Raw genomic sequence first — 27,993 nt, 5'->3', positions numbered from 1 at the left:
ACAAGTACTGCAGTATATATATAAAATTTTTTTTAACTTTTAGGAAAACACAAATCCAATTTTCTTCAGTTATTTTGCAATTTTATTTTTCCTACATAGGAAATATTTACATCATTACCATGCAAGATCAAATATTGAGATTAAAGATTGTGTATTATTTGAAATTTTACTGAACACATATTATTTCTAGATCATTGATACAAAAATATTTTACAAAGAAAGATATCACTTGTCCAGAATACATGATTAAAACATAATCTAAATATTTCAATATGTAAATACATTGTCAGATTCTATACAAAAATATTAAAGTTTAAATTTGAAAAGACCGATGAAGTATAAATTGTCAACAATCCATGGTGTTCTCACTGAGCGTTAGGTCCATTGTGTAATTCATACTTTATACATAACATAGTTCATAACAAAAGATACATTAATATCACATAGCACTAACAATTATGTACAATTAATTGTTCCTCCAGATGGGGTTTCTTTTTCTTGAAGCACCACTGGTAAGCAGAACAAATAATGTTGAACACATTCTGGTATCTTTCTATGGCACCACCATAGTGTCAAATATTGTATACTGTCATCTCTTACTGTGTCTCATATCAAATTTCTTTGTTACGGTGTTTGATCCTAGAATTTCACTTTATCAATTGTCATCTGTCACTTTACGTTGGTGTCACACATCGCTCAGTCCACCATGTAATTGGGATGGACGACCAAGAACGGATCTTCCTCTCGCACTAATCCTTCTCCTTTCAGCCCTGTCTGTTTCAGTTCTATCAGAACATGGTCCTGCAGCAAAAGCATATTGAAATCAGTAAACAAATTTTCACTCTAAATACACATTCATAATCAATGGATGATAATTTGCTTCTTGCCATTTTCTCTGGTTATTATATAGTTGTTTCATGCCTTATCAGTCGACAATCAAAACTCTTTTCCCGAAGTGATGTGCTCAACCCGATGAACAGTTTCCCGAGGTCGTAGACTAAAGGAAACAATTTATAGGGTTTGTCCTAACACCTTGGGAAAAAGTTTTGACTAATAAAACATGAAACAACTTTTGTTACTTGAACCACAATCTTAAATTTATAACAGCTTCTGGCCAGACAAACTTTCGTCAAAAGTATATTTGGGTCTGGCGCGTCAGTGTTTATGACGTCGCCTATTAATTATGACTTCAACAATGAAGCGCAAGTCAACAGAATAGTTTCTGAGAATTTGTATATTTTTAATGATTTCCAAGCAATTTCATGTCCAAACAGTTGAAATTTCTTTATTTACATTTATATAAGCCAGGTAACAAAATGAATGGTTAATGTAAAGAATTTACATGAACAAAAATATCTACTTCAATTGCCTGTACTATCTGCAAGCAAGCAACATTTTTCTCTCAAAACGAACTTTGAATAAATGAATTTAATTTAAAGACATCTTGAAAGCATAAATTTTCCCTAAACAACTATATATCAAATACAAATGATGGGAGCTTTCCACAGTAATTGGAATGTGGCACAACCCCATGACATAAGTAACACTTCATCCGATCCTACTTTCTACCTTGGAATATACTTCTCTATTTTGTGTGAATAATCCACATGCCATACTTACATGATGTACAAGCCTGTCCAATACTTTTTCTACGATTGTCTTTTTCTCCAGTAACTCCGCCTCAGAATCAATCTCATCCTGCATTTCCCGCAGATACCAGCTAACAAGGTCACTACGTCTCATGTTTTGGGAGTCGTCATCTATAAAATGTTATTGAAAGACATATTTTTAATGCAATTTGAGACAGAATGTTTACAAATCTTTACAGCAAATTACTGTCTTAAGGCAATACATAAAGGGAAATAAATATGACTCAAGCAAGTATTCATTTTCTTTATAAATTTAGTGGGTCATGCTTGTTTTTACTTGTATAATTATCACTAAACAATTTCCATTTTGGAATTGGCTTTTTGTTTACACTATGCTTCAGCACTAAAATCTTTAAAAACAAGCAAATTCGTGGAATTTCAATCCCCCGCCTTCAGGACATATTGTAGGTAAACATTATTGAGGTTAGGTTTAACCTTGGTTGAAACAAGAAAAAATAAACTAAGTCTTATTCGGAAGTAAGATGTGTAAAATAATGTCCGCTGAAAGTGACTATTAAACTTGACTGAGCTCTTATAATTAAGGCTTTTTACTTCGATACTAACTTTTAAGAAAATCGGTTTACATTTGTTACAATTATTGCACAGGGAATGGCAGAAAATGACGTTTTTAGTACAGAGGACTCCACATAATCGAATAACGGTTATTCGAATATTTCGGTTATTTGCATAAAATTCTGCGGTCCCGATTTTTTCCTTCTTTATCTTTGTTTTTCAACTCCGTGTATTTGCTTAGACTATTACATGACCGCCGGTTATTTGAATAAAATATTTGGGAAATTCTAACAAGAGATCCCAGAGGGATCTTGGCGCCCACCAAAGATTGATCTATGTCTGACAAATGAAAAAGGGATCTTTTCTCTGCTTTACAAACTTTAAACTATCAAAATCCAAGATGGTGGTCGCAAAATGCAATAGGCAGAACTAGGGTCCTAGAGGAACCTACATATGATATTTGAGAACAATCCCTTCAATACTTTCTGAGAAATAGCCGTAACAAACTTTAACTATCAAAATCCAAGATGGCCACCGGTCGGCCATCTTGTTGACCAATCAGTCCCAAAATGCAATATGCACAACTGGGGTCCTAGGGGAACCTACATATGAAATTTGAGAAAGATCCCTTCAGTGCTTTCTGAGAAATAGCGGTAACAAACTTTAACTATCAAAATCCAAGGTGGCTACCTGGCGGCCATCTTGTTGACGATCAGTCCCAAAATGCAATATGCACAACTGGGGTCCTAGGGGAACCTACATATGAAATTTGAGAAAGATCCCTTTAGTGCTTTTTGAGAAATAGCGGTAACAAACTTTAACTATCAAAATCCAAGATGGCTACCTGGCGGCCATCTTGTTGACTGATCAGTCCCAAAATGCAATATGCACTACTAGGGTCCTAGGGGAACCTACATATGAAATTTGAGAACAATCCCTTCAATAATTTCTGAGAAATAGCCGTAACAAACTTTAACTATCAAAATCCAAGATGGCTGCTTGTCGGCCATCTTGTTGACCGATCAGTCCCAAAATGTAATATGCAGAACTAGGGTCCAAGAGGAACCTACATATGAAATTTGAGAACAATCCCTTCAATACTTTCTGAGAAATAGCGGTAACAAACTTTAACTATCAAAATCCAAGATGGCCACCGGTCGGCCATCTTGTTGACCGATCAGTCCCAAAATGCAATATGCACAACTGGGGTCCTAGGGGAACCTACATATGAAATTTGAGAAAGATCCCTTCAGTACTTTCTGAGAATTAGCGGTAACAAACTTTTAACTATCAAAATCCAAGATGGCGGCTGGTCGGCCATCTTGTTGACCGATCAGTCCCAAAATGCAATATGCACAACTAGGGTCCTACGGGAACCTACATATGAAATTTGAGAAAGATCCCTTCAATACTTTATGAGAAATAGCGGTAACAAACTTTAACTATCAAAATCCAAGATGGCTGCCTGGTGGCCATCTTGTTGACCGATCAGTCCCAAAATACAATATGCACAACTAGGGTCCTAGGGGAACCTACATATGAAATTTGAGAAAGATCCCTTCAGTGCTTTCTGAGAAATAGCGGTAACAAACTTTAACTATCAAAATCCAAGATGGCTACCTGGCGGCCATCTTGTTGACCGATCAGTCCCAAAATGCAATATGCACTACTAGGGTCCTAGGGGAACCTACATATGAAATTTGAGAAAGATCCCTTCAGTACTTTCTGAGAATTAGCCGTAACAAACTTTAACTATCAAAATCCAAGATGGCGGCTGGTCGGCCATCTTGTTGACCGATCAGTCCCAAAATGCAATATGCACTACTAGGGTCCTAGGGGAACCTACATATGAAATTTGAGAAAGATCCCTTCAGTGCTTTCTGAGAAATAGCGGTAACAAACTTTAACTATCAAAATCCAAGATGGCTACCTGGCGGCCATCTTGTTGACCGATCAGTCCCAAAATGCAATATGCACTACTAGGGTCCTAGGGGAACCTACATATGAAATTTGAGAAAGATCCCTTCAGTACTTTCTGAGAATTAGCCGTAACAAACTTTAACTATCAAAATCCAAGATGGCGGCTGGTCGGCCATCTTGTTGACCGATCAGTCCCAAAATGCAATATGCACAACTAGGGTCCTAGGGGAACCTACATATGAAATTTGAGAAAGATCCCTTCAATACTTTCTGAGAAATAGCGGTAACAAACTTTAACTATCAAAATCCAAGATGGCCACCGGTCGGCCATCTTGTTGACCGATCAGTCCCAAAATGCAATATGCACAACTGGGGTCCTAGGGGAACCTACATATGAAATTTGAGAAAGATCCCTTCAGTACTTTCTGAGAATTAGCGGTAACAAACTTTAACTATCAAAATCCAAGATGGCGGCTGGTCGGCCATCTTGTTGACCGATCAGTCCCAAAATGCAATATGCACAACTAGGGTCCTACGGGAACCTACATATGAAATTTGAGAAAGATCCCTTCAATACTTTATGAGAAATAGCGGTAACAAACTTTAACTATCAAAATCCAAGATGGCTGCCTGGTGGCCATCTTGTTGACCGATCAGTCCCAAAATACAATATGCACAACTAGGGTCCTAGGGGAACCTACATATGAAATTTGAGAAAGATCCCTTCAGTGCTTTCTGAGAAATAGCGGTAACAAACTTTAACTATCAAAATCCAAGATGGCTACCTGGCGGCCATCTTGTTGACCGATCAGTCCCAAAATGCAATATGCACTACTAGGGTCCTAGGGGAACCTACATATGAAATTTGAGAAAGATCCCTTCAGTACTTTCTGAGAATTAGCCGTAACAAACTTTAACTATCAAAATCCAAGGTGGCTACCTGGCGGCCATCTTGTTGACGATCAGTCCCAAAATGCAATATGCACAACTGGGGTCCTAGGGGAACCTACATATGAAATTTGAGAAAGATCCCTTTAGTGCTTTTTGAGAATTAGCGGTAACAAACTTTAACTATCAAAATCCAAGATGGCGGCTGGTCGGCCATCTTGTTGACCGATCAGTCCCAAAATGCAATATGCACAACTAGGGTCCTAGGGGAACCTACATATGAAATTTGAGAAAGATCCCTTCAGTACTTTCTGAGAAATAGCGGTAACAAACTTTAACTATCAAAATCCAAGATGGCTGCCTGGCGGCCATCTTGTTGACCGATCAGTCCCAAAATACAATATGCACAACTAGGGTCCTAGGGGAACCTACATATGAAATTTGAGAAAGATCCCTTCAGTACTTTTAGAGAAATAGCGGTAACAAGAATTGTTAACGGACGGACGGACGGACGGACGGACGGACGGACGGACGGACGGACGGAAGGACGGACGGACGACGGACCACGGACGAAAGGCGATTTGAATAGCCCACCATCTGATGATGGTGGGCTAAAAATATAATCGATAAAAAATTTTCAATTCTGCAATATATTTTTAGCGAAATTCGCCGATATATGTTTCAATTTTACTAGAAATCATCATGGTAACAGATTAACGTTAAAGTATGGCTTGTTATTTTATGCATGAATCTGCAAAGGTATTCGACGCTGTTACGATTTACATCAGCAGCGGTTGATCATAACTTTAGTATATTCACTGGCTCAAACATCTAATTAAAGCATTTGCACTTTCAAATATGTTTATTTATTAACGTAACGTACCTTAGTTCGCGATCGGTTGGAGAAACCATGCTTCCTTATAACAATCGCCATGCATGATCAGTAGTCTCGTTCAACCAGAGTCTTGTTGACTACGACATACATGTGCGTATCAAGCGTCTCGTTGAACGAGACATAAAAGCATGCAAAGTCGGCGTGCAATGACTACCGCAAGTTTCGTACAGTATGTAAGCTTAGGATAAAAAAGATACTTGCTACGTTGTTTCATTGCTACTTGAATATGCATTAATTTCTGAAATGTTATCAAGCTATTCGCCGTATAGATCAACAAACAGGGAGAATTCTCAAAACACATTTAGGTCGAGTGAACGCATGGCTTCATCACCTGCCGCCATTTTCGAATTCATATGTGTAAAAACAACACTACTAGTTGATCGGCACTTTGAAGTTTAATCACGATCGTAAGTTCATTTTGCCAGGCAAATGTACGTAAATTTGTTTATTATTTAGGTTCAGAATTGTAGACACAAATCCAATCCTGTTTTGTAGAATCTAATAGCATTTGATATCGATCGTTTAGCTGTTTCTCAAATATTCACGTGTCGATCTAACGTAAACAAGAATCTAATATTGGAAATTTTTTTGTTATTAAACAATTAAAATCGATTTACAACTTCGAAAATAATTACTTGTTGTTCGTTTTAAGTGTAAATAATTAACATATTTATCAAGTAAACGAAACGAAACCTATTTGCCTATTCACACATATGTGTGGGGTCAAACGGAGGTGCAAAATGTCATCTCCGCCTATTCGAATACTCCGGTTATTTGCATATTTTCTTCTGGAAAATGACCTATGCAAATAAGCGGAATCCTCTGTACATCAAAGGGCCATAACTCCACTACATAATGTTGGCCAAAAGTTGCAACCGAACTTGGCTAAGCCCTTAAGGCATTTGACCTTGCTACAAAGTTTGAAGAAAATAGGTTAATACTTATTAGAGTTATTGCAGGGAAATGGCATAAAATGACATTTTTTATTAAATCAAAGGGCCATAACTCTGCTAGATAAGGTCCTTTGCAAGTGGCGATCAAACCTGGTCAGGCACTTAAGGCATTCAGTTTGAAGAAAATCGGTTAATATTTTTTACAGTTATTTAATGAAAGTAGCAGAAACTGACTTCTTCTTTATGCAAAGAGCCATTACTTCCCTAAATAAAGTCCGTTGAAAGTCACGATTGGAATTTGGCCAAGTTCTTAAGGCATTTAACCTTGTTACTAAGTTTGAAGAAAATGGGTTTACATTTGTAACACTTATTGCACAGAAATGGAAGAAAATGACATTTTTAGTAATTCAAAGGGCCATAACTCCGCTAAATAAGGTCAATCGACAGTCACAATCGAACTTGGCCGAGCCCTTAAGGCATTTAACCTGGTGACTAAGTTTGAAGAAAATCAGTTTACATTTGTAACACTTATTGCACAGAAATGGAAGAAAACATTCAAAGGGCCATAACTCCGCTAAATAAAGTCCATTGACAGTCATGATCGAACTTGGCCAAGCCATAAAGACATATAACCTTGTTACTAAGTTTGAAGAAAGTCGGTTTACATTTGTAACACTTATTGCACGGAAACAGCAGAAAATGACGTTTTTAGTAATTCAAAGGGCCATAACTCCGCTAAACAAGGACGTAGTCATTCAAATCCCCCGCCAATGGAGATATCAAAGCTGAAATAAGTTTGATTGTGGAGACTTAAGTGTATGGAAAAAAAACAGGAAAAAGTGCAAAAAATGAAAACCTAAAAATAGCAAAAGGAACTACTAGACCATAAAATGAATGTGTCTATGAAGTGGAAATATCTCTGCTGGTTTTAGAGTTATGCTCCGGAAATGAACCTGCTACAAAAATATGATATTTTCAGCAATGTTTCCATGGTTACGAAAAAAATGCTAAAAATGATAACCTTAAAATAGCAAAAGGCACTACTAGACCATAAGAACAATGTGTCTATGAAGTTTCATAGAAATATCTCTGCTGGTTTTAGAGTTGTGCTCTGGAAAGGATTCTTACACAAAAATCTGCCATTTTCAGCAATGTTTCCATGGTTACAGAAAAAAGTACAAAAAGTGAAAACCTTAAAATAGCAAAAGGCACTACTAGACCATAAGACTAATGTGCCTATGGAGTTCCGTGCATATATCTCAACGGGTTTTCCAGTTATGCTGCAGAAACGAACCTGGTACAAAAATATGATATTTTCAGCAATGTTTCCATGTTTACGGAAAAAATGCAAAAAAAAAACAACTTTAAAATAGCAAAAGGCACTACTAGAACATAAGACCAATGTGTGTATGATGTTTCGTGGAAATATCTCTAGTGGTTTTAGAGTTATGCTCCAGAAACCATTCGTACGGACGGACAGACGGACCGACGGAACCCATTTGTTTGTATATCCCCCGCCAACTTCGTTGGGCAGGGGATAATAAGGTCCATCGATATTCACGATCGAACTTGGCCGAGCCCTTAAGGCATTTAACCTTGTCACCAAGTTTGAAGAAAATCGGTTCACATTTGTTACACAGTTATTGCACGGAAACAAAGTGTTACAAACAGATGGACAGACAGACAGACGAACAAACCCAAATTTCTCCGAAATTCTGTTTTGGAGAAAGCGGGGGATGAAAATGAAAACATTGATGAAAAAAATAACAAGCCTAAAGAATTTTCTTCTCTTTCACTCATCTAACATCATATGATACAAAAAGCCCAATCTCAACATGCAGACAGCTCTACACAGATAATAAGGTTATGTCCCTTGCACTACTATCAGACAAATTATTAGCAGGCAGGTCGAAATGTTAAGATTTTAAAGTGATACTCATGGGTAAAATCAACATTAAGTTGTAAGACTCTTGGCTTTTTTTTTTTAATTATCAAATTTTGAGAGATAAAAAATGTCTTGATTTATCTAGTTTCTGAAATCTGTATTCATTCAGAACAATTCCATCCATGTAAAACACTAACACAATGCATGTTGAAACAAATACACAGTTTACACACCCTGTGTTTCCTCCTCCTGTCGTCTCATGTATAGCACCATCAGGTTAGCCATCTGTTTATACTCGTCATACGATAACTTGAGACCCTTCTTCTGCTGGGTTGCCCCGGCATCACCGTCCTGAGCTGGCTGTGCTTCAGCTGCTGGAGTGACATCTGTAGACAATGGTACAACGTATAGTCAGGTAAACAGTATCATCATTATACAAATAAATCATTTTTACACTTATTGTTAGAACAATTCATACTTTTGCAGACACATGATTAAAATGCTGCATGTACTATTCTATTAATTATCCAACTGACCATCCTCGATACTCCAGGGGTTACTATAACTGACGTTATATCCATCCCTGACCTATCTCATAGTAAAACTTGAGGCAACAGAACAGAATGCTTAAAATTTAGTCCTTTCATGTACATCAAAAGAGCCGTATAACGGTACACTGTGGTTGACTGTGGCTTTGAAGCTTCAAAGGACATGTTTACAAGACCTGTGATTGATTCAGATTTTATCTGCTGAGCTGCCTCCAGTTTTACTATGAGATAGTCCAGGGGTGGATATAACGTCAGTTATACACATATCTTTTATCCTTTCTTTTTACATGAATTCTATTAAAGTTCCTGTAATGAGATGGTTTTTTTTGGTGGTTTTGACCATAACTGACAAGTGATGTCAAGTTAAATACCACTCATTTTGTTGAGTACAAAGATTTTTCCGAGTGAATTTGGGTGTTTCTAATTACCATATTTTATCAATATGACATTTATTTTGAAGTCCTCTAACTCCTTTACAAATGTAATGGTTGATCTCTAACACTGACCCACACAACCCATCAACCCCCCGACCTTGACCTACCATCAATGTCCATTTCTTCTTGATCTGGTTGATCTTCCTCCTCCAGATGAATATCGGGCTGCTCGACACGGATGATTGATTTGTTCAGCAGGCGGAATGCTTCCTTAACATGCTTTGGCTGCACCTGAAAATCATCAAGAGTACATGATAATTAAATGTTTGAAAAAGGTTTTCTTACATAACATCTTTGACATTACAATAGAAATTTAAAGTAATACACATCAGTTAGATAGACACTTGCTGGTGAAACTTTATTTTCATTTTGTGTGAGAATTACTATCGAAAATTAAATATCTAGGTCAGAAAAACAATGAAAAAGGTACACATTTAATTTGATTCTGCATAGGTTAATCTCTGGAATTTAAAAAAAAAAAATTTCCAATCTGAAATCATTGCCTCAAAAGAGAGTTGATTTGGCAGGAAGTCCTTGGGGTTGGCTGTAAGTAAACATAGATCCACAAGATCTGATCTATCTAAATACTACTAATTAATGGGAACTCTGAGGGAATCTTGTATTTGCATGTTGAAGAGTTATCTTACCTCGCAAGAAGGAATCAATTGTGACACATGTTTACAAGTTTTCTCAAGTTTTTAACTATTTTTCAAAGAAAAAAATTTCCCTCACAAAATAATGACCTCATAATAGATACTATCCCACAAGGGAGAAAACTAATATGCAAAGACGGAATATAATAATGCAAGCAATAAAGACTACTGACTTCATCCTGACAGTGAAGTCTGGCCATTCCCTCAGATAGACGGATCATACTCTCCAGCTGACGGACAGTAATCCTCCAAGATGACTTGGCTGCCCCTGTGCCGTCTCTCTGTCGCAGATGTTTGTACTCTTCTATCATGTATTCCTGGGCCTCCTTGTTGATCTGTGATAACAATATTATATTACTCTTCAAAAATGTTTCTAAATAATCAATTTTTATAAAGTTTCCATTAATATTTTCTAATTCAGCCACATAAATATAGGTTTAAAAGATACGAAATATACATCTTTAAATTTTTTAATTTCATTTGAAGCATGCAAATGGGTTTAATACTATTTAGCAACATGTGATATTTTACCTTTGGTTTGAACTGTCTTGCAAACATGAGATAACGTGTAATATCCTCAACGGAGTAAATTCTCTCTACAGACTCATCCTGCCGACTGTGTAGGTCCACAATACGACGGGCAATGGCGTAGTCTGTTACCTACAAAAACATTGCAAATACATTATAACTCCATAACAAATGTCTTTGAAATGAAATAATAAAACACTGATACATTCTCACTAAAAAGTGTTTTCAATATCGTTTCAAAAAAACCTTTTTTTCACAAACATTATTTTTGTTTCCTTATTGATGGACTTTCAAGATAAAGTCGATAAATTATAAATTAATCATTTTATTACACTTACTTTGTTTTGAATATCTAAATTTGGTTTGGTTTGGTTTGTTTAGTTTTACGTCCTATTTAACAGCCAGTCATGTAAGGACGTGCCAGGTTTGTTGTTGGAGGAAAGTCAGAGTACCCGGAGAAAAACCACCGGTCAGCGGTCAGTACCTGGCAACTGCCCCACATGTGATTCGAACCCCCATCCCAGAAGTGGGGGGCTTGTGGTAATATGTCGGGACATCTTAACCACTCGGCCACCGCGGCCCCTTTGAATATCTAAAGTATTATTTTCACCCCAGTAACATTAATTCATGAGACAGGCAATTTTTATTTCATTCACATGACCTCATTTTTTTTTTACCTCATTACACTCGTCGACTAGAATGAAGAACAGATCAAATCGAGACATAATGGGAGCGGTGAGCGTGATATTCTGTTTCAGGGACTTTGTCCTGTCATACCGACCTCCAATGGGATTGGCTGCGGCCAATATGGACGTTCTGGCATTTAGTGTGGCCTGCAGAGATTTCAAACAGTTTATGCATCAAACATTTCAGAAGAAAAATACTAACATATTTCACAAAGTTTTTTATGAAGTTATTAAAAGATAAGGCTATGCATATCAATAACAGTATCTAGCAGTTACATCAGTGACAAAATAACCCACAAAAATCATTCTCCATAACTAATCCATCACAAAACCTGCCAGAGTTACTTACCCTGACGCCAGCCTTGGTGATGGAGATGGTCTGTTGTTCCATTGCTTCGTGGATGGCTACTTGATCTTTAGGGTCCATTTTATCAAACTCATCAATACAGCACACGCCGTTGTCTGCTAACATCAAGGCGCCAGCCTCAATGACAAATTCGTGAGATTCTTCGTCCTTAACCACGGCAGCTGTTAAACCTGCAGCAGTACTAGCTTTACCACTGGTGTACACCGCCCTGGGGCTGAACTCCTCTACCTAGACAACACCCGCACAAAAAAGTCACGATTGTATAACTATTGGTGATTTATGGACATTTTCATACGCTCATCCTATTACATCTGATGTCCTGTCTCCAGTATCTTTTGTGATTTCCACCTCTCAGTTTGTAAGACACAGGTCTGCCAATTTGATCTAGGCTACAAGATGTCTAGTACAAACTGTTATTTGATAATGCATTGATGCACAAAAATACAGACAATGTTGTCATACAAATAATTTAATTGTTAATACTGGAATTTTTCTCTAGACAATAAAGTATGCAAGTATTGATACAAAACAAGAGCTGTTGGAGAACAGCAAAGCTCGCCTATTCATAAGAAGTTGATGTTCAAGTATTTACTATTTAAACATGGAAATATGACAAATTAACAGACTCAAAAACCCCCTAAAGGGCCCCAAATTGGTTGTATTATCACGTTCAGCATCCATACACATTAGGAAAATAAAATCATAAACATTTATGATGACTTATGCTTAAACAATTGACAAAATAGAAACTTGCTCAAAAACTTTAACATGGAAATATGACAAATTAACAGACTCAAAAAAAACCTAAAGGGCCCCAAATTGGTTGTATTATCACGTTCAGCATCCATACACATTAGGAAAATAAAATCATAAACATTTATGATGACTTAAGCTTAAACAATTGATAAAATAAAACTTTAACATGGAAATATGACAAATTAACAGACTCAAAATACCCCTAAAGGGCCCCAAATTGGTTGTATTATCACGTTCAGCATCCATACACATTAGGAAAACAAAATCATAAACATTTATGATGACTTAAGCTTAAACAATTGACGAAAAAGAAACTTGCTCAAAAACTTTAACGTGAAATGGGACGCCAACGCCGATTCCGGGGTGACAACATTAGCTCCCCCTATTCTTCGAATGAAACAATTCCAACACTGAGTTTTGAAAGACGAATATTGATATACTATTTGTTTTGAGAGACAAAGATATTGATGGAAGATAAATATCAATATCATAATCATCCCCTCACTAACTGGCCAGTGAGAAAGAAGGAATACCTTAGATCCCATCAACCTCAATCATTTACTTATGACAATATGTATTACCTGTTTTAAGAATTGACTTTTGGCGGTACTTGGGTCACCAACAATACAGATATTGATATCGCCACGGAGATTGGTTTTTTCTGTTGTAACCTTGGGAACGCCTCCAAACAACATGAGAAGGACTCCTCTCTTGATTTCTTCATTACCTACGTTATCATGGACAAATATAGATAATAGACTCTGATCAACTTTGTAGATGTTTTGTCTGATTATATTAATTAAATTAACAAGTGAAAAAGATATACACTAGAATTAATTCATCTCATCTATTTTAGGTGTTTTATGTATGTGTAAAGAAAACTATAAGAAAATACACTACAAATGGTATTGAGACATATGTAAATGATCCAACCTGAGCAGTCTCTAAATGAAATTGTAGAACCGGACAGGGCATGAATCACACTACTAACCATAGTTGGAGATAAAATACAGTTTTCAATAACATGGACAATAGCATGTCTTACTTGTCGTTCTTTCCATTTTAATGCAGGGACTTTAGAAAGGAAGGGAGGGTGTGTTGTGTTTTCACTTTTCTCAATCACAAACCGTAATAAGCTATAAAGTACAGGCTATTGTACTCGACATTCTTAAAATCTTTTTAACTTAATTGCAGGGCTTTTAAAAGTTTGTGAAAATTAACTCTACTGCAAATGCCAACTACAGAGTACACCTTACCATGAATTGTAGGGAAGAGACTGGAACACAGGTTGTGGTATAGGTTTTTGTCCATGCTCATATCATACACTTTCTGCCACTCATCGTCTGTCATCTGTTTCTTTATCGTCTCTGCCGTTATCTCCTCATCCTTCATGTCTCTACCACCAAACTAAATAAAACAGTCACTATTGATTGATTTACAACAAAATATATACTGTATATATATACATATGCTTTCAATATCTGTTAATCGGAATCTTCTCTATTTGTTTTTAAAAATTTGTAGGTTCAACAACTATTTATTCCCCTCCTCTTTATCTTAGTGAATAAACTTGTTCTATAATCAAAATACATTGAACTAATATGGACAGATTTGAGCATTACACACAATACAAACTATATTTTGTCATTGCATATGACAGAGTTAACTGCCCTTAGAGTTAGGTATCACTTGTGATGTCATGGGTTCAAATGTTCTGTCATAAGGAAACAAGGGAACGTTTGGGTAAAATAATGCTACCACATCTGATACCTATCCAAAAGAGCCGACAACTCTGTAATATGCGAAATCAAACTACATTCCATAAACATCTTATTATTTTCTATAATTAGATATACATTATCATACCTACCCTTGGATTACTAGAAGACACTGTGCAGGCTAAGAAAGCCAGTCTGTAGGTAAGATCTCGTACTCCTAGAGCTTTCAGGCCTCGCACACCCTCTGTCTCATAACCTTCATTTCCATGCACCCTGGAAGATGTCTCGGAACGTGCCCCTGGTGACAGAAATGAAGATATTAACCTCTTATGAAATTTTGCATCCAACTAAATATACCGACTAAATGGTATGTACCATTCAACCATTTCTCAACATTTGGCAGATTAAATTTTCTCCCATACTTCACGGATATCCTGTGGTTGCTAGGGAAAAGATATCTCTTTCTCCCATACTTCACAGGGATATCCCGTGGTTACTAGGGAAAAATATATCTCTATCTTACACAGGGGGGTGTAAGACAGCTCACACGCGCTAGACAATAACGTGACGTCATCAATACATGTGGCGTAACTGCGGCGCGCATTGTAGATGACGTCATCAATTTTGACGCATAACGACGTTCCTGCGATCATGGCATGATGAAAAAGCTGGAAACCAAGTGGAATTTCATCATTTTTTCTACTAAGTATTGGAGAAAAAGAATCAAAAATGGGTCTGTGAAGTGGACAGGGATATCTCAACCCTCGTGAAAGATTTTGGCCGTAAACCCTCTGCAAGCCTCGGGTTGACCGACCAAAATCTTTCACTCGGGTTGAGATATCCCTGTCCACTTCACAGACCCATGTAAGATTCTATTAATCATAATTTTGGTAATATGCCGTTATTAAGCCATTATGTCGTGAAATTGCAGTAAAAAATGGATACAGTTTAAATAGACAAGCGGACCATGGGCCTTAACGGTCACCTGAGTACAGATATAGAATGAAACAAAGACATATAAACACTATATACTGGCCCTTGATGTCGGTCAGTGATTTTACAAATTTGACATTATAATTCATGAAGAGTATCTGCTTCTATCAAACCTGTGAACTCAATCTTTTTTTGAAATTTAAGTCATTTTGACCCTGTTTTGTCCTGCCCCTCTGGTCCCCCAGGGGGTCAGCGAGGACTGTCATGGATATTAAACTTCTATATCTCAGGCTAATAACTAACTCTAATCAAGTTTGATTCATTTCCTATGAAAATTGAGCAAAAAATGCATGTTCATAAATGTGTTCTTCCTATATAAACTAAAGAAAACTTGACCCCTCCCCAAGGGGTAACATGAGACCCAGGGTGATATAATTCACAATTTTATAAAATGACTTAAGATCCTTCCATCTACACAGAGCAAAGAGTATTTGATTCTACCAATTCCAGAATTTTAGAAGAAGACTATTGAAGATTTAGCCTATTTGACCCCTTTTGTCCCCTCTCTTCTGCCCCCAGGGGATCAGCCAGGACCAATATGCATATCATGTTAAAATGCTATCTCAGGCTAATAATTATAACTAAGTTAACTTGTTTACTCTAAAATTGAGCAAAAAATACCCATAAATGTGCTTTCCCTACATAACTATAGTAAACTTAACCCCCTCCTCAGGGAGAAACGCGAGACCCTTGGATCATATAATTCACAATTATTGTTAAGACCTTTCAATCTATGAAAAGTACTTGATTCTACCATTTTCAGAATTTCAGAAGAAGATTTTTGAAGTTTTAGCCTATTTGACCCCTTTTGACCCCGCCCCTATGGCCCCTGGGGGTCAGTCATGGAAAATTTATTAATAGGATTCAATGGCAACTTTATACTGATAATTCTGACAACATTTGAATTATTTCCTATTACAAATGACCGAATAATGCTCAAAAATGTGTTTTCCCTATATAACTATGGTAGACTTAATCCCCTCCCCAGGGGGAAACGAAAGACTACTGGGTCATATAATTCACAATTTTTGTAAAGGACCTTAAGACCTTTCTATCTATGTAGAGTATATTATTTTACCACATCGGTGAGTAGAGAAGAAGATTTTGGAAATTTTAGTCAATTTTACCCCTTTTGGCCCCTCCCACAGCCCCCTGGGGGGTGGGGACCATATAAATCACAATTTTGATTGGCCCTATGCCTTAGAAGATTTGTACATAATTTCATTGAAATTGCTTCAGCGGTTTTGAGAAGAAGTCAAAAATGTAAAAAGTTTATCATCGCACGGCGGACGGCAGACGACGACAGACAAAAGGCGATTAGAATAGGTCACCATGAGACTTCGTCTCAGGTGACCTAAAAACCAAGTTTGCTATGCTCGACACAATAAAAGTTGAATTCTCACCTGGTGTTGAGATGGTGCCCACGTCTGGTACAACGATCAGTGTACCAGTAAAGTCACACTTATCTCCTGCCTGGGCAGTCTCTACAGCCTCCGCTCGAAGTATCACTTCCACACTGTAGAACAAATTATGTATAATAAAACATGCATTAAACAAACTTAACAAGAGGTTTATATTTTTATTAGTAACCATAATAGTTGCTACCAGTAATCATCAATACTTTCACCGTCGTGGATATAACTGCAGTGATAGTAACCCCTGGAATATTGAGGATGACCGATGATTATATAGGCTTAATATGTCTTTTTAACCCAACTTCTGCATTAACCCAGAAAAAGTTTCTGACTCCATTTTTATCAACCAGCCATCTCAGCTTGAGTTTAATACCTCGAGATAAATTTTCTCAGTTGGCCAAATAATACCATAGACTTCAATATTATTCCGCCTAGGCCAAATATTAACCCCAATCTGATTAAAATACAGATCCTTATTATCACTATGTTTGATAAGATGATCTGAGAAAATCCCATTAGGGGTCATGTCCAGGTGACCTTTGGAAATGGCCAATCAAATTACTACTTGCAAAATTTTGACAGTGAATTTCAGGGACGAAATAGTTTGAAAAAACTGCCAGAATTATTTTGGTTTACTTAGTCATCTCGCCCAAAGAGCACAATAAAGCTAGTTGTATATGTATACAGGGACGAAATATCGTTTTCAACGAATGTGACAAGGTGTTGAAAATGTATCTTCTATGAGGACCACGTGGTATAAAGGTCATCTGGACGCGACCCCCTATGGGATTTTGTCAGATCCTTTTTATAACGGAGTGGTTATAAGGATCTGTATTTTAATCAGATTGATATTGACCCCCAAACTTCTGGACTTATTGATCTAAATATGCACATAGGGAACTGTTGACTGACCTTCTAGGAATACTCCCTCTTGGAAGTTCAGCTTGTGTTTCTTGTATCCGCACTTTTTGGAAATCCACAAACTTGGACTTGTTGACATCTAACATGAACCGTGCCCTGTTGTTACACACAGGATTCCTGCATATTGATGGCTGGGGGAAAAAATATCAAAATTTCAGGGCTGGGGAAATGTACTGCCGCTTTCTAGGCTGTCGGACGAATGAATGTTGACAGCACACTTGTCCATCGAACGAGGAAAAAATTCTGATGCTGATTTTGACCTTTCATTATATTATACAATGTATGTCTCATTATTTATTGCTCAGTCTATATATAGGTGACAATCAAAAGAGTACAGCTTAAACAATGCATTATATATACACAGTCAGATATGCTTAATTATCTGAAAAATATTGAGGGTAAGTGAACATGCCATTTGGACTAGTAGAGGAGCACTTGCTCAACAGAAGAGTGCATTTCAAAGATTTTCCATGGCTCTTAATATAATTTTGCTTCCATAATACACAATGACTATTACTGTCAACGCAAGAATAGTGTGAACAGTTTCGGTTGATCACTACATCAGCATGCTGTCGCTATTGCCTGGCAGGCTGTCGCTACACTCTCGATACCTTGGTCACAGTTTTTGTTATGTTATCTCGAAGGTGCCGGCAGGTGGCGCTGTTACGTCACACACACGTGTTGAGGGAAACACGCTTGTCAGTAGCTGAGCTACTGTCAAAATGGACGACTTTGTTGAGCGTGTTAACCCGGTACTGTCGTTAAATACAATGAGAAGTTAGCCGTTGTTGTGTCCATTTATCTATATCTATGACCTGATACCAGTACAACAAATTGATTTGATTGTTTTTGTCATATCTATTTGATTAATCAAGAGATCGAGGCAACACATTAGGACCTAGCTACAGTAGAATAGGCCTAATAAGCATCTGGCGTTCGTAACATGAACCTTGAACATGAACATGTCCTTGCATAAAGATGTTCCATCGCTGACAGAGCATATAAGATATTCATTATTTGAACAATAATAGGTGTTTAATTATGTATATATGTCTAATTATGTATATATATGTCTAATTAACACAAAAAATAATATAAAATAATATATTTTGCCTTTGGTGCATGTGCAATCAGTACTTCATTCCATATAGGATATAGTGCCACAGATTTTTTCCGGGATGCAATTAATTATTTTTCATACTTTTAATTTTAATTAAAATTAGAAGCTTAAACTTTTCAATGGTGGTAATGGTGTAAAGTTAGTAACTTTTGTAACTGAAGAAAAATACTATAATCATCTGCTCCTGTTTTAGATAGTGGAAAAATACCATTTTCAGCAGTGGAGCATCTTTAAAGGGACAATTCAGGCCTAAATTAAAATATTGTTTGTTTGCCCTCCTCCGACCGACCCATGAAAATCGGCCCGACTCAAAAAATTTTATTGAAATATTCTAGTGAAATTTTTTTTTATTGTCGTGTACTTTCCAGTGCCGTGTGAAAACCTTTGATGAATCGCGGTATAAATTTTTGTTTCGCCTTATTTTAAAATATTCAAATTCAAATTTACGTACATTTGTCTCAGCCAAATGAGCAAACGATCGTGATTTAACTTCAACGTGCCGACATGCACTGATGCAGTTGTTTGTAACATCGTACACACATGTGTAGGAAAATGGCGCCGGGTTGAAGCCATACTTTCACATTTTCTCACCGGGTGTTTGGGAATTTGATCGGTATTGCTATTGATACGACGATAGTTTGATAATGTTTTAGATATTTATCCAAGTATTAACTGCATTAAAACATCGTAGCAAGTATTTTTGTTTCCAGAGTAAAATACGAAACTTTGCGGCTAATCATATTATACTGACTGCGTAAACAAAACATGGCGGCCGAAAAGTAAAGCATGGTTTCTCCAACTGATCGTGAACTACAGGTACGTTACGTTCACAAATAAACATATTTGAAACTGTAAATGCCTTAAGTAGATGTTTTAGGTAATGATTGTATTGAGTTAGAATCCACGACTGCAGAAACGATCTGCATCAATGATGAATATCTTTGCCGATTCATGTAAACAAGAGGCCCAGAGGGCCTGTATCGCTCACCTGGTTTGTAATGCCAAGTAATGTTCTGAATACAGGTTCATTGTTTCTTTTCTGAAGGAATTTTAATATTAACCTCTAAATCCCATATTGGGCCCCACCCCTCCCGCCCCCAGGGGGTCAGAGCCAAAATTTATACAAGTTCTGTTCCCCTTCTTCCAAGGATGTTTATGGCCAAATTTGGTCACAATCCAAACAAAACTCTAGGACAAGAAGTGATTTATAGGATTTACCTCTATTACCCCTATTGGGCCCCACCCGTCCTGCCCTCGGGGGGCCAGAGTCAAAATTTATACGAGTTCTGTTCCCCTTCCCCCAAGGATGTTTGTGGCCAAATTTGGTTACAATCCATGCAGAACTCTATGACTAGTAGCGATTTAAAGGATTTACCTCTATTTCCCCTATTGGGCCCGCCCCTCCTGCCCCCAGGGGGTCAGAGCCAAAATTTATACAAGTTCTGTTCCCCTTCCCCCAAGGATGTTTGTGGCCAAATTTGGTTACATTCCATTCAGAACTCTATGACTAGTAGCGATTTAAAGGATTTACCTCTATTTCCCCTATTGGGCCCCGCCCCTCCTGCCCCCGGGGGGGGGGGTCAGAGCCAAAATTTATTGTTTGTTTGCCCTCCTCCGACCGACCCAGGGGACCAGAGCCGAAATTCATACAAGTTCTGTTCCCCTTCCCCAAAGGATGTCTGTGGCCAAATTTGGTTACATTCCAGGGGTGTACAATTCCACTAGCCCGACGTCTGGGGCTAGTGAATTTCAGGTCAGGGCTAGTGGCTTCACGATCATTACTAGCCCGTGGGCTAGTGAAAATTTCTGTTAAAATCCTATATTCACATTGAAATTTTAGTTGTAAATCAGCAGTTTAGCCTTTTATTGCCGTTCAGAATTCTAAAATTCAGTAAATGTGTCGTCAAAACTGAAGCAAACGATATCGATGCATACCACAGGTGGTTCCCAAACGTATAACATTCTTCATCTAGGTGCATCAAACGTTTTGTTATGTAATTGATGAAAATTAAGCGCTTGAGTGACCCAGATGGCCATGTGTTTGCCGAGGTTGGAAAATCTTGATTTCTTGACTCTAGATAAGAATCAATTATGAAGTGACAGTTTTATTATCTAGCATCATTATCATTTTAGTGTTATAAATTTGAGTATATGGGGGTTGGATTCAGAAAGAACTACTGCTGTGAGATGGATAGCGGATCATTTTGAAGTACAGTCGAAACTCGTTATCTCGAAATTCAACGGACCAACGAAAATAATTCGACTCATCCGGAATTCGACTCAAACGTAATGCCATTAGGTTTGGTCAGAAAGTGGTTTTTAACGGTCCTTATATCTTATGACAGCCGGGTACATGCCTATTACCGTGATCAGCATATTATCGTGATTTTCCAACTTATAAGGTTTGTATTAAATCTTTTTAGTTATATGTTTTCAGATGTTATGGGTTTTTTTTAAATACATTTTTAAATAAAAAAATTGAATTACGATAATATGATCGTCATATTTTGCACTATCAACATTCCAAACAAACCTTAGAAAACGCTTTCGTTTCTAATGATTCCTAAACAAACACGCTTCCGGTCATGATCAGCCACGCTGCTAGCTGTGTAAACACGCGTCGTGTTTATGTACAGGTAAGTCACAATTGTAAAGTGACACTAATTAGGAAGCCAGACTTGAGAGCATTATTAAACAATTATTAATTACTAGTCATTGTTGTAGTATGTTCCCATAGGCCTGAATCTGCATATACCGATCGCGATATGTGCAGGTAAACCAATCACGTGTTACGACAAACCACAGGTGAATTTCAATTGTTTGTATCCATGTTATATTTACGTAATTGTTGGGGTTTTTTTTATTTAAAATTTTGACTAAAATTAAATTCGAGATAGCGACTATTTTTTTCGTTGAATATCCGTTCTAGGGACCAGGAATTGACTTTGACACAACCGGAGTTTCGAGTCATCGAAATTCGAGTCATCCGATCTTAAAATACATACACAAAGAAGGACAAAAAACGGGACTTGAAAATTAATTCGACTCAACCGGAATTTCGACTCAAGCGATTTTGAGATAACGAGTTTCGACTGTAATTAAAATACACGGTAAAATGTACATGTTGTCATGTACGTATACACTTGCAGATACATAGGTATGCTTAATTAACACAGCTGACACAAATAAACTCACTGAATGTTTTTCAAAAGAACTTTAATAGAGGTTTCATAATTATCGGTACAATATTTTTGCGTATTTTTCATCTTATCTTTCGCATATTTTTATGATATATTGAAAACTTGTAAATGAAAATCAGCAGTGCTAATTAATAATCATTTACAAAATATTTTATTAGTAAATTGTAGAATTGATTTTGTGTAGTTCTTGGAATAAATCTATATGAAATTGGCATCATTTTATTCAAATACGAATGTATCATGCAAATGTAACTCGATAAAGGTTTATTTCAATGCTCAGAAAATTAGGGAAAATAAGTAAGTGTTCAGTAAAGCAGTAATTTCAATTTAAGATTTTTTACAGAATTTTCATGAACAGTACTATTTACTAAATTCATCATACCTATAAAATGAACACAGCTAGCAGATAATAGATACTGATTGTTCACTTTACATTTTCCTGCTAAGCTTTTAATATCAAAGTTAAACTTTAATAGATATACTGATTATGTTTTCTTTCTAATGATAGTTTTAAAGGAAGTATCTGAGTGAAATAAGAACCATAATTTCAAATCTAAAGAATTTGCATGCGATGGCATTGTTGCATTATCAATATTGACTCAAGAATGTTTTTACTAAATGAATACCTGGTACCTGTGAACAATTGGTGTGATATCTTTATTATTAGAATGGTATTTAACACACTGTTAGACATGTACTTCTTTTGTACAGGTTTGTAAAAAAATCCAGATAGAGTAAAATGCACATATAAAAACGAACGAAAAATAGGGCTAGTAGACTTCTGATCAGGGCTAGTGAAAAATTGATGCTACTAGCCCTTGGGCTAGTGCAAAATTTTCAGAATTGTACACCCCTGCATTCCATTCAGAACTCTATGACTAGTAGCGATTTAAAGGATTTACCTCTATTACTCCTATTGGGCCCCGCCCCTCCTGCCCCCGGGGGACCAGAGCCGAAATTCATACAAGTTCTGTTCCCATTCCCCAAAGGATGTTTGTGGCCAAATTTGGTTACATTCCATTCAGAACTCTATGACAAGTAGCGATTTAAAGGATTTACCTCTATTTCCCCTATTGGGCCCCGCCCCTCCTGCCCCTGGGGGATCAGAGCCAAAATTTATACAAGTTCTGTTCCCCTTCCCCCAAGGATGTTTGTGGCCAAATTAGGTTACAATTCATGTAGAGCTCTAGGACAAATAGAGATTTAAAGGATTTACCTCTATTTCCCCTATTGGGCCCTGCCCCTCCTGCCCCCAGGGGATCAGAGCCAAAATTTATACAAGGTCTGTTCCCCCTCCCCCAAGGATGTTTTGTGGCCAAATTTAGTAACATTCCATTCAGAACTCTATGACTAGTAGCGATTTAAAGGATTTACCTCTATTACCCCTATTGGGCCCCACCCCTTCTGCCCCCGGGGACCAGAGCCAAAATTTATACAAGTTCTGTTCCCCTTCCCCCAAGGATGTTTGTGGCCAAATTTGGTTACATTCCATTCAGAACTCTATGACTAGTAGCGATTTAAAGGATTTACCTCTATTTCCCCTATTGGGCCCCGCCCCTCCTGCCCCCGGGGGACCAGAGCCAAAATTTATACAAGTTCTGTTCCCCTTCCCCCAAGGATGTTTGTGGCCAAATTTGGTTACATTCCATTCAGAACTCTATGACTAGTAGCGATTTAAAGGATTTACCTCTATTTCCCCTATTGGGCCCCGCCCCTCCTGCCCCGCGGGGGACAGAGCCAAAATTTATACAAGTTCTTAGATTTAAAGGAAATGTTGACGGACGGACGGACGGACGACGCGCCATGACATAAGCTCACCGGCCCTTCGGGCCAGGTGAGCTAAAAATGACAAGCCGTACGAACACTAAAACGTGTTGACCATGCCGATATGAAGTGTTCATGGAAACATATATCGGCGTATTTTGTTGAAAATAACCTCCAAGTAAATATGAGCACTATCCACAATTCGTAGTTATTGATAATTAAATTAAATCATCCGTGAATTAACTTGAATTAAATGACAAAAATAACAAGCACACAAACAGTTATTTACTACGTGATTTTTCTATGCCGATAAAACAAACAAAAAGAATTTCCGATACAAAGTCATTTTGGTGAACTCCATTGCTCAAATCCATCATCCAGTAAACTGAAAAATAGGTGGATGGTCTTATTTGCAGACATCCCCCCTAAGTCTGAAAATGTGTCAAAATAGGTGGGGGTCTTATTTGCGGGAGAGGCTTATTTGCGGTCAAATATGGTAAAAGTTGAATCATTCCATGGATCTTCCAACGTTTTGGTAGTCGGATGTAACATGGTCGAATGTCAGAATATTGGGGTCAAGGGTCAAAGATAGAAGTCCACCGTCGGACGTATGGATTTTTTTTTTGAAATTCGGTTGATGTACGATAGTCCAGAAAATATTTAAAGACTCTTTCCCGAGGGTATAGACGTTCAATGCTAACCCTGCCCAGACAAAACGCCCATGTTTGATTATTTTTCTTATACGTCTTGTACTTGTATTGACACATCATGTGTAGTGTGAGTCACAGCTGTTTATGACGTCATAACAATTGCATGTGATTTGATTGTTCTACACGCGGACAATGGACATTTTCAATTGTTGTGACATCCAGTGATAAATCTATGTTTTGACAATGATGGGACAATTTGTGGTAATTGAGTCAAAACTATATAAGTTTGAGTTTTGCAAAATAAAATAAAATAATTTTCCTACCTACCGACCCATTCTGAAAATTCCAGGTCGGAAAAGGGCAAACCAACATTATTTTAAGTCTGGCCTCACTCAGGCTAATTCTTTTACATAACCAAGAAGCAAAATATAGCATAAATGTATTGTTCTACATTTCTTATGAAACATAAAATTTTGACAAATTCCACGTCATTGTTAAGTATTTTCATTGATACCTTTGAAATTCCAAATCGTTGATCAATACAATTAAGCAGGTGCATGTATACGCTGTACCCATACCCGAGCCAAAGTCACACACGCTAAACAAATGAACTTCATAACCACTGAAGAGGTGATAAAATGATTTTTAGGCAAGATAATTCAACTAATATGGTAAACACACTATTGTGAGAGCGATTTGAGCAGTTTTAGACAAAAGTTGCATTACTTTACGAGCAAGGGACAGGGTTCGGCATACAAGGTGTTTGACCACAATGTGTAATGGCGGACAGTGAGCGAGTTTGAATATTTCACACACATTTCACCACCTTGGGCTTTTCTGGCATATCACAGTAAAACCGACTGATCTAATTTCCATTAGAACTGTTTTTTTCCAATATATGTACAAATTTTAACACTCTCTTAGACTGCATTGTCGCTTTAAGATAACTTTTAAAATACATTATCATTATCTGATAAGAATGTTATCATTAAATAGTTTGATATTTGAGATTTTGATGTCATAGGAGTGGTCTTTTCCGTAAAATAAACTACCATACAGTTGTTACGGCATATTTATTAGGCCTACTCCTTTTCCGGCAGTTCCAGTATCCAAGTTAACAGTAATATAACACTGTAGACAAGTCACAGAAAATTGAAGAAAGAGGTTTAAAACAGATACTAAAATCAAGATCATTACTTGTATTACATATTATGTCTAAATCGACAACACGTTAGCACTGACATTAATTCTGCATTGTCATCTGAATATTGTTGGTTCAGTTAGTTTTTATTACAGCCATAGATCACCTTTAAAAGTACCTTTAGCTTCTGTACGTGTAGTCCGGTTTCCTAATTCATACGTTTAGTATTTTTTAGGTTACATTTCGGTCTTCGATTTCTCCATGATAATGTTTCAACGCTTGCCAAAAACTAAGCCACACTGATGTCCGATTTGACTACGGTAATTACTGTACATACTGAACGTAACCTTACAATATGTAAACTACTTCAGTAACATTGCTTTGAGTCTTGTAATGTACAGTACGTTTCTTTAAAAAGTAAACAAGAACAGTATTGTAAAGATTAAAATTCTGATTTTACATATAAAAGTTTCGGGGTCTTTGTTTTTTAAATAATGAAGTGTGTATCCTTATCAAACTTTATTGGTTTTTGGCTGCATACAAAAAAGTTGTAATCTACTGATAATCTGTGGACGTCTGGGCGAGCATGCAAAATTTAATTAACTTATAACTATGTGTATGTTTTTATCTACCTGTGTATATTTAAACTGTTGTTCCACATCTTTGATCACCGTTCTACAATCCAGACACATAAATGTGCCGCTGACCAGCTCTGGATGGACAGGATGTGTCCTCACTACCTGACCAACAATTCTCAGCAGTGTACCCACTTTGGCAGTGGTCATCTCACGCACTCTAAAGAGGGAGAAACCAGAGGTGCCATGAGTAACTTAATACTAACTCAAACCTGTACATATAACATTAATGTATCATCTTTTATTAGATCTGGAATTTGATCTTGTCAATAAAACAATTAACATAGAAATCTAGCTGGAGCATTATTGTCCAACAAAGTTTTAACAAATCTAATTTCATAATTCTAAATGCCCGAAGCAAGCCATATTGCAGATATTTTGAAGCAATTCATTAAATTGGACTGGATCCAAAACCTAGTCATTGAATTTCACTGATATTTTTACAACACTTTATGTGAAATTCAATTTTCCAAGGTCAAAAAGGTGTAAAAGAAAACTTCTGATCATTACTATTTTCACTTACTTCAGCCTAGTGGGGACATCTGTAAAACTGACATAAAACTCTTTTGCTGGGGGGATCTGACCCCAATCCTTAGCATAGTTACGGACAGCACGACAGAGGAATGGATAAATTCTGAAAATAAAATAAGTTTTAATGAAAAACTCTATCTTTCAGTGATATTGTAATTTGTAAATGAATTAAAAACATCAATAGAAAACAGTTGGTCAATAATCAGTGGTTAATGATTAATATTATCAATTTGCATTCCATCAGTGTAACTTATCAAATGCAAGGGTTCCCAAAATGATGTGAATAACTACGATCAGTCTCACCTTCGGGTGATTGTGACGTCACAAAATTCTCATCAAAATATGATGTCATCGGAAAGCGGGACTAATCGACGATTAATCATAATTCACCAACATCATGCTGATATCTCGAAATTAACATATTGGTCTTTAAAATCTCAAGATAGTACAATAATTACCACAGAACAAATAATATAATTTCAAAATTCTGATCTTAAAACACGGATTAACCTGTAGTATTCCTCCAGAATGGTGGTAGACAGCTGTTGGTTGAATTTTTCGACATCTTCGAAGCTAACTGTAAGTGTATTTCTTTCTGGCCTGATCAATTCCTGTACTTCTGACAAGTACTTCTGTTCACCATCAACTGAAAATCTGTAAAGGAAAAGATGCAAGCATCACAGTGAGACACAGCATTTTCAATAAGACAGCCATCTAGTTAAAATCGTTTTATATATGACACAGCACTACTTCGGCAAATGTTAGAGGACAGTTTAGAACGCCGAATAAACTTTTGAAATTTAAGGCCTACAATGTGTTGAGCACAATGAGCTGAGCCAGTAAATGGAGTACAAGAGCAAGTCATGTGTGTCGGTTTAGGTGACCATAGAAAATAAATAACAATGTTGAAGCAATTTGTTAAGTTCTAAAATTGGACGAATAGCAGCAATTAATATAGTTTTACGTCGATCTAGCAGATCATTTCTAATTCTCCAACAAACAACCTAACGTATTCCCTTCCGAGCAAACATAGGCTAACGTTACAGTGTATCGCAGTATCGTAGTGCCTCGATCTATACCTCAATATATTTTTCTAGAAATTAAGAACAAATGAATATAAGAACCACTCACTCTTCCAAAAAGTCTTGAAACAGTTTCTGGCATCTTTCGCCAACTTGATCTTTTACTTGATTAGTTCTGACAGCTTGTTCAGCAACATCCATAGCGAAGATTGCGGCAACGTGTTTACAGTGTACACAATGAGGCCTTTCCCGCCAGATTAGTCACGTG

General features: G+C 37.0%; 1 protein-coding gene across 1 annotated transcript; it reads right to left on the bottom strand.

Annotated features, from left to right (window-relative positions):
* Window positions 1–65: 65 nt before the first annotated feature.
* Window positions 66–27,993, bottom strand: LOC138321070 (zygotic DNA replication licensing factor mcm6-like). Its single transcript, XM_069264480.1, has 17 exons — window positions 27,835–27,993; window positions 27,214–27,357; window positions 26,696–26,806; window positions 26,170–26,332; window positions 17,654–17,793; window positions 16,730–16,842; window positions 14,486–14,631; window positions 13,872–14,022; window positions 13,197–13,342; window positions 11,842–12,087; window positions 11,484–11,639; window positions 10,810–10,938; window positions 10,452–10,613; window positions 9,733–9,856; window positions 8,877–9,029; window positions 1,621–1,760; window positions 66–801 (listed from the first exon to the last, which is right to left on the bottom strand). The coding sequence occupies exons 1-17, from the start codon at window positions 27,924–27,926 to the stop codon at window positions 697–699; spliced, it is 2,421 nt and encodes an 806-aa protein (XP_069120581.1). The 5' UTR covers window positions 27,927–27,993; the 3' UTR covers window positions 66–696.

This window comes from Argopecten irradians, chromosome 4 (genome assembly GCF_041381155.1).
Source record: "Argopecten irradians isolate NY chromosome 4, Ai_NY, whole genome shotgun sequence".
NCBI classification, from domain to species: Eukaryota; Metazoa; Mollusca; class Bivalvia; order Pectinida; family Pectinidae; genus Argopecten; species Argopecten irradians.
This window is presented reverse-complemented; position numbering and strand designations above follow the sequence as displayed.

Coding starts and splice junctions, on each gene's coding strand:
- LOC138321070 (XM_069264480.1), bottom strand. CDS start 27,926: ATGGATGTTGCTGAACAAGCTGTCAGAACTAATCAAGTAAAAGATCAA. Junction 26,807..27,213: donor ATTCTGGAGGAATACTACAG/GTTAATCCGTGT, acceptor TTTTATTTTCAG/AATTTATCCATTCCTCTGTC. Junction 1,761..8,876: donor ACAGGAGGAGGAAACACAGG/GTGTGTAAACTG, acceptor AACATTTTATAG/ATGACGACTCCCAAAACATG.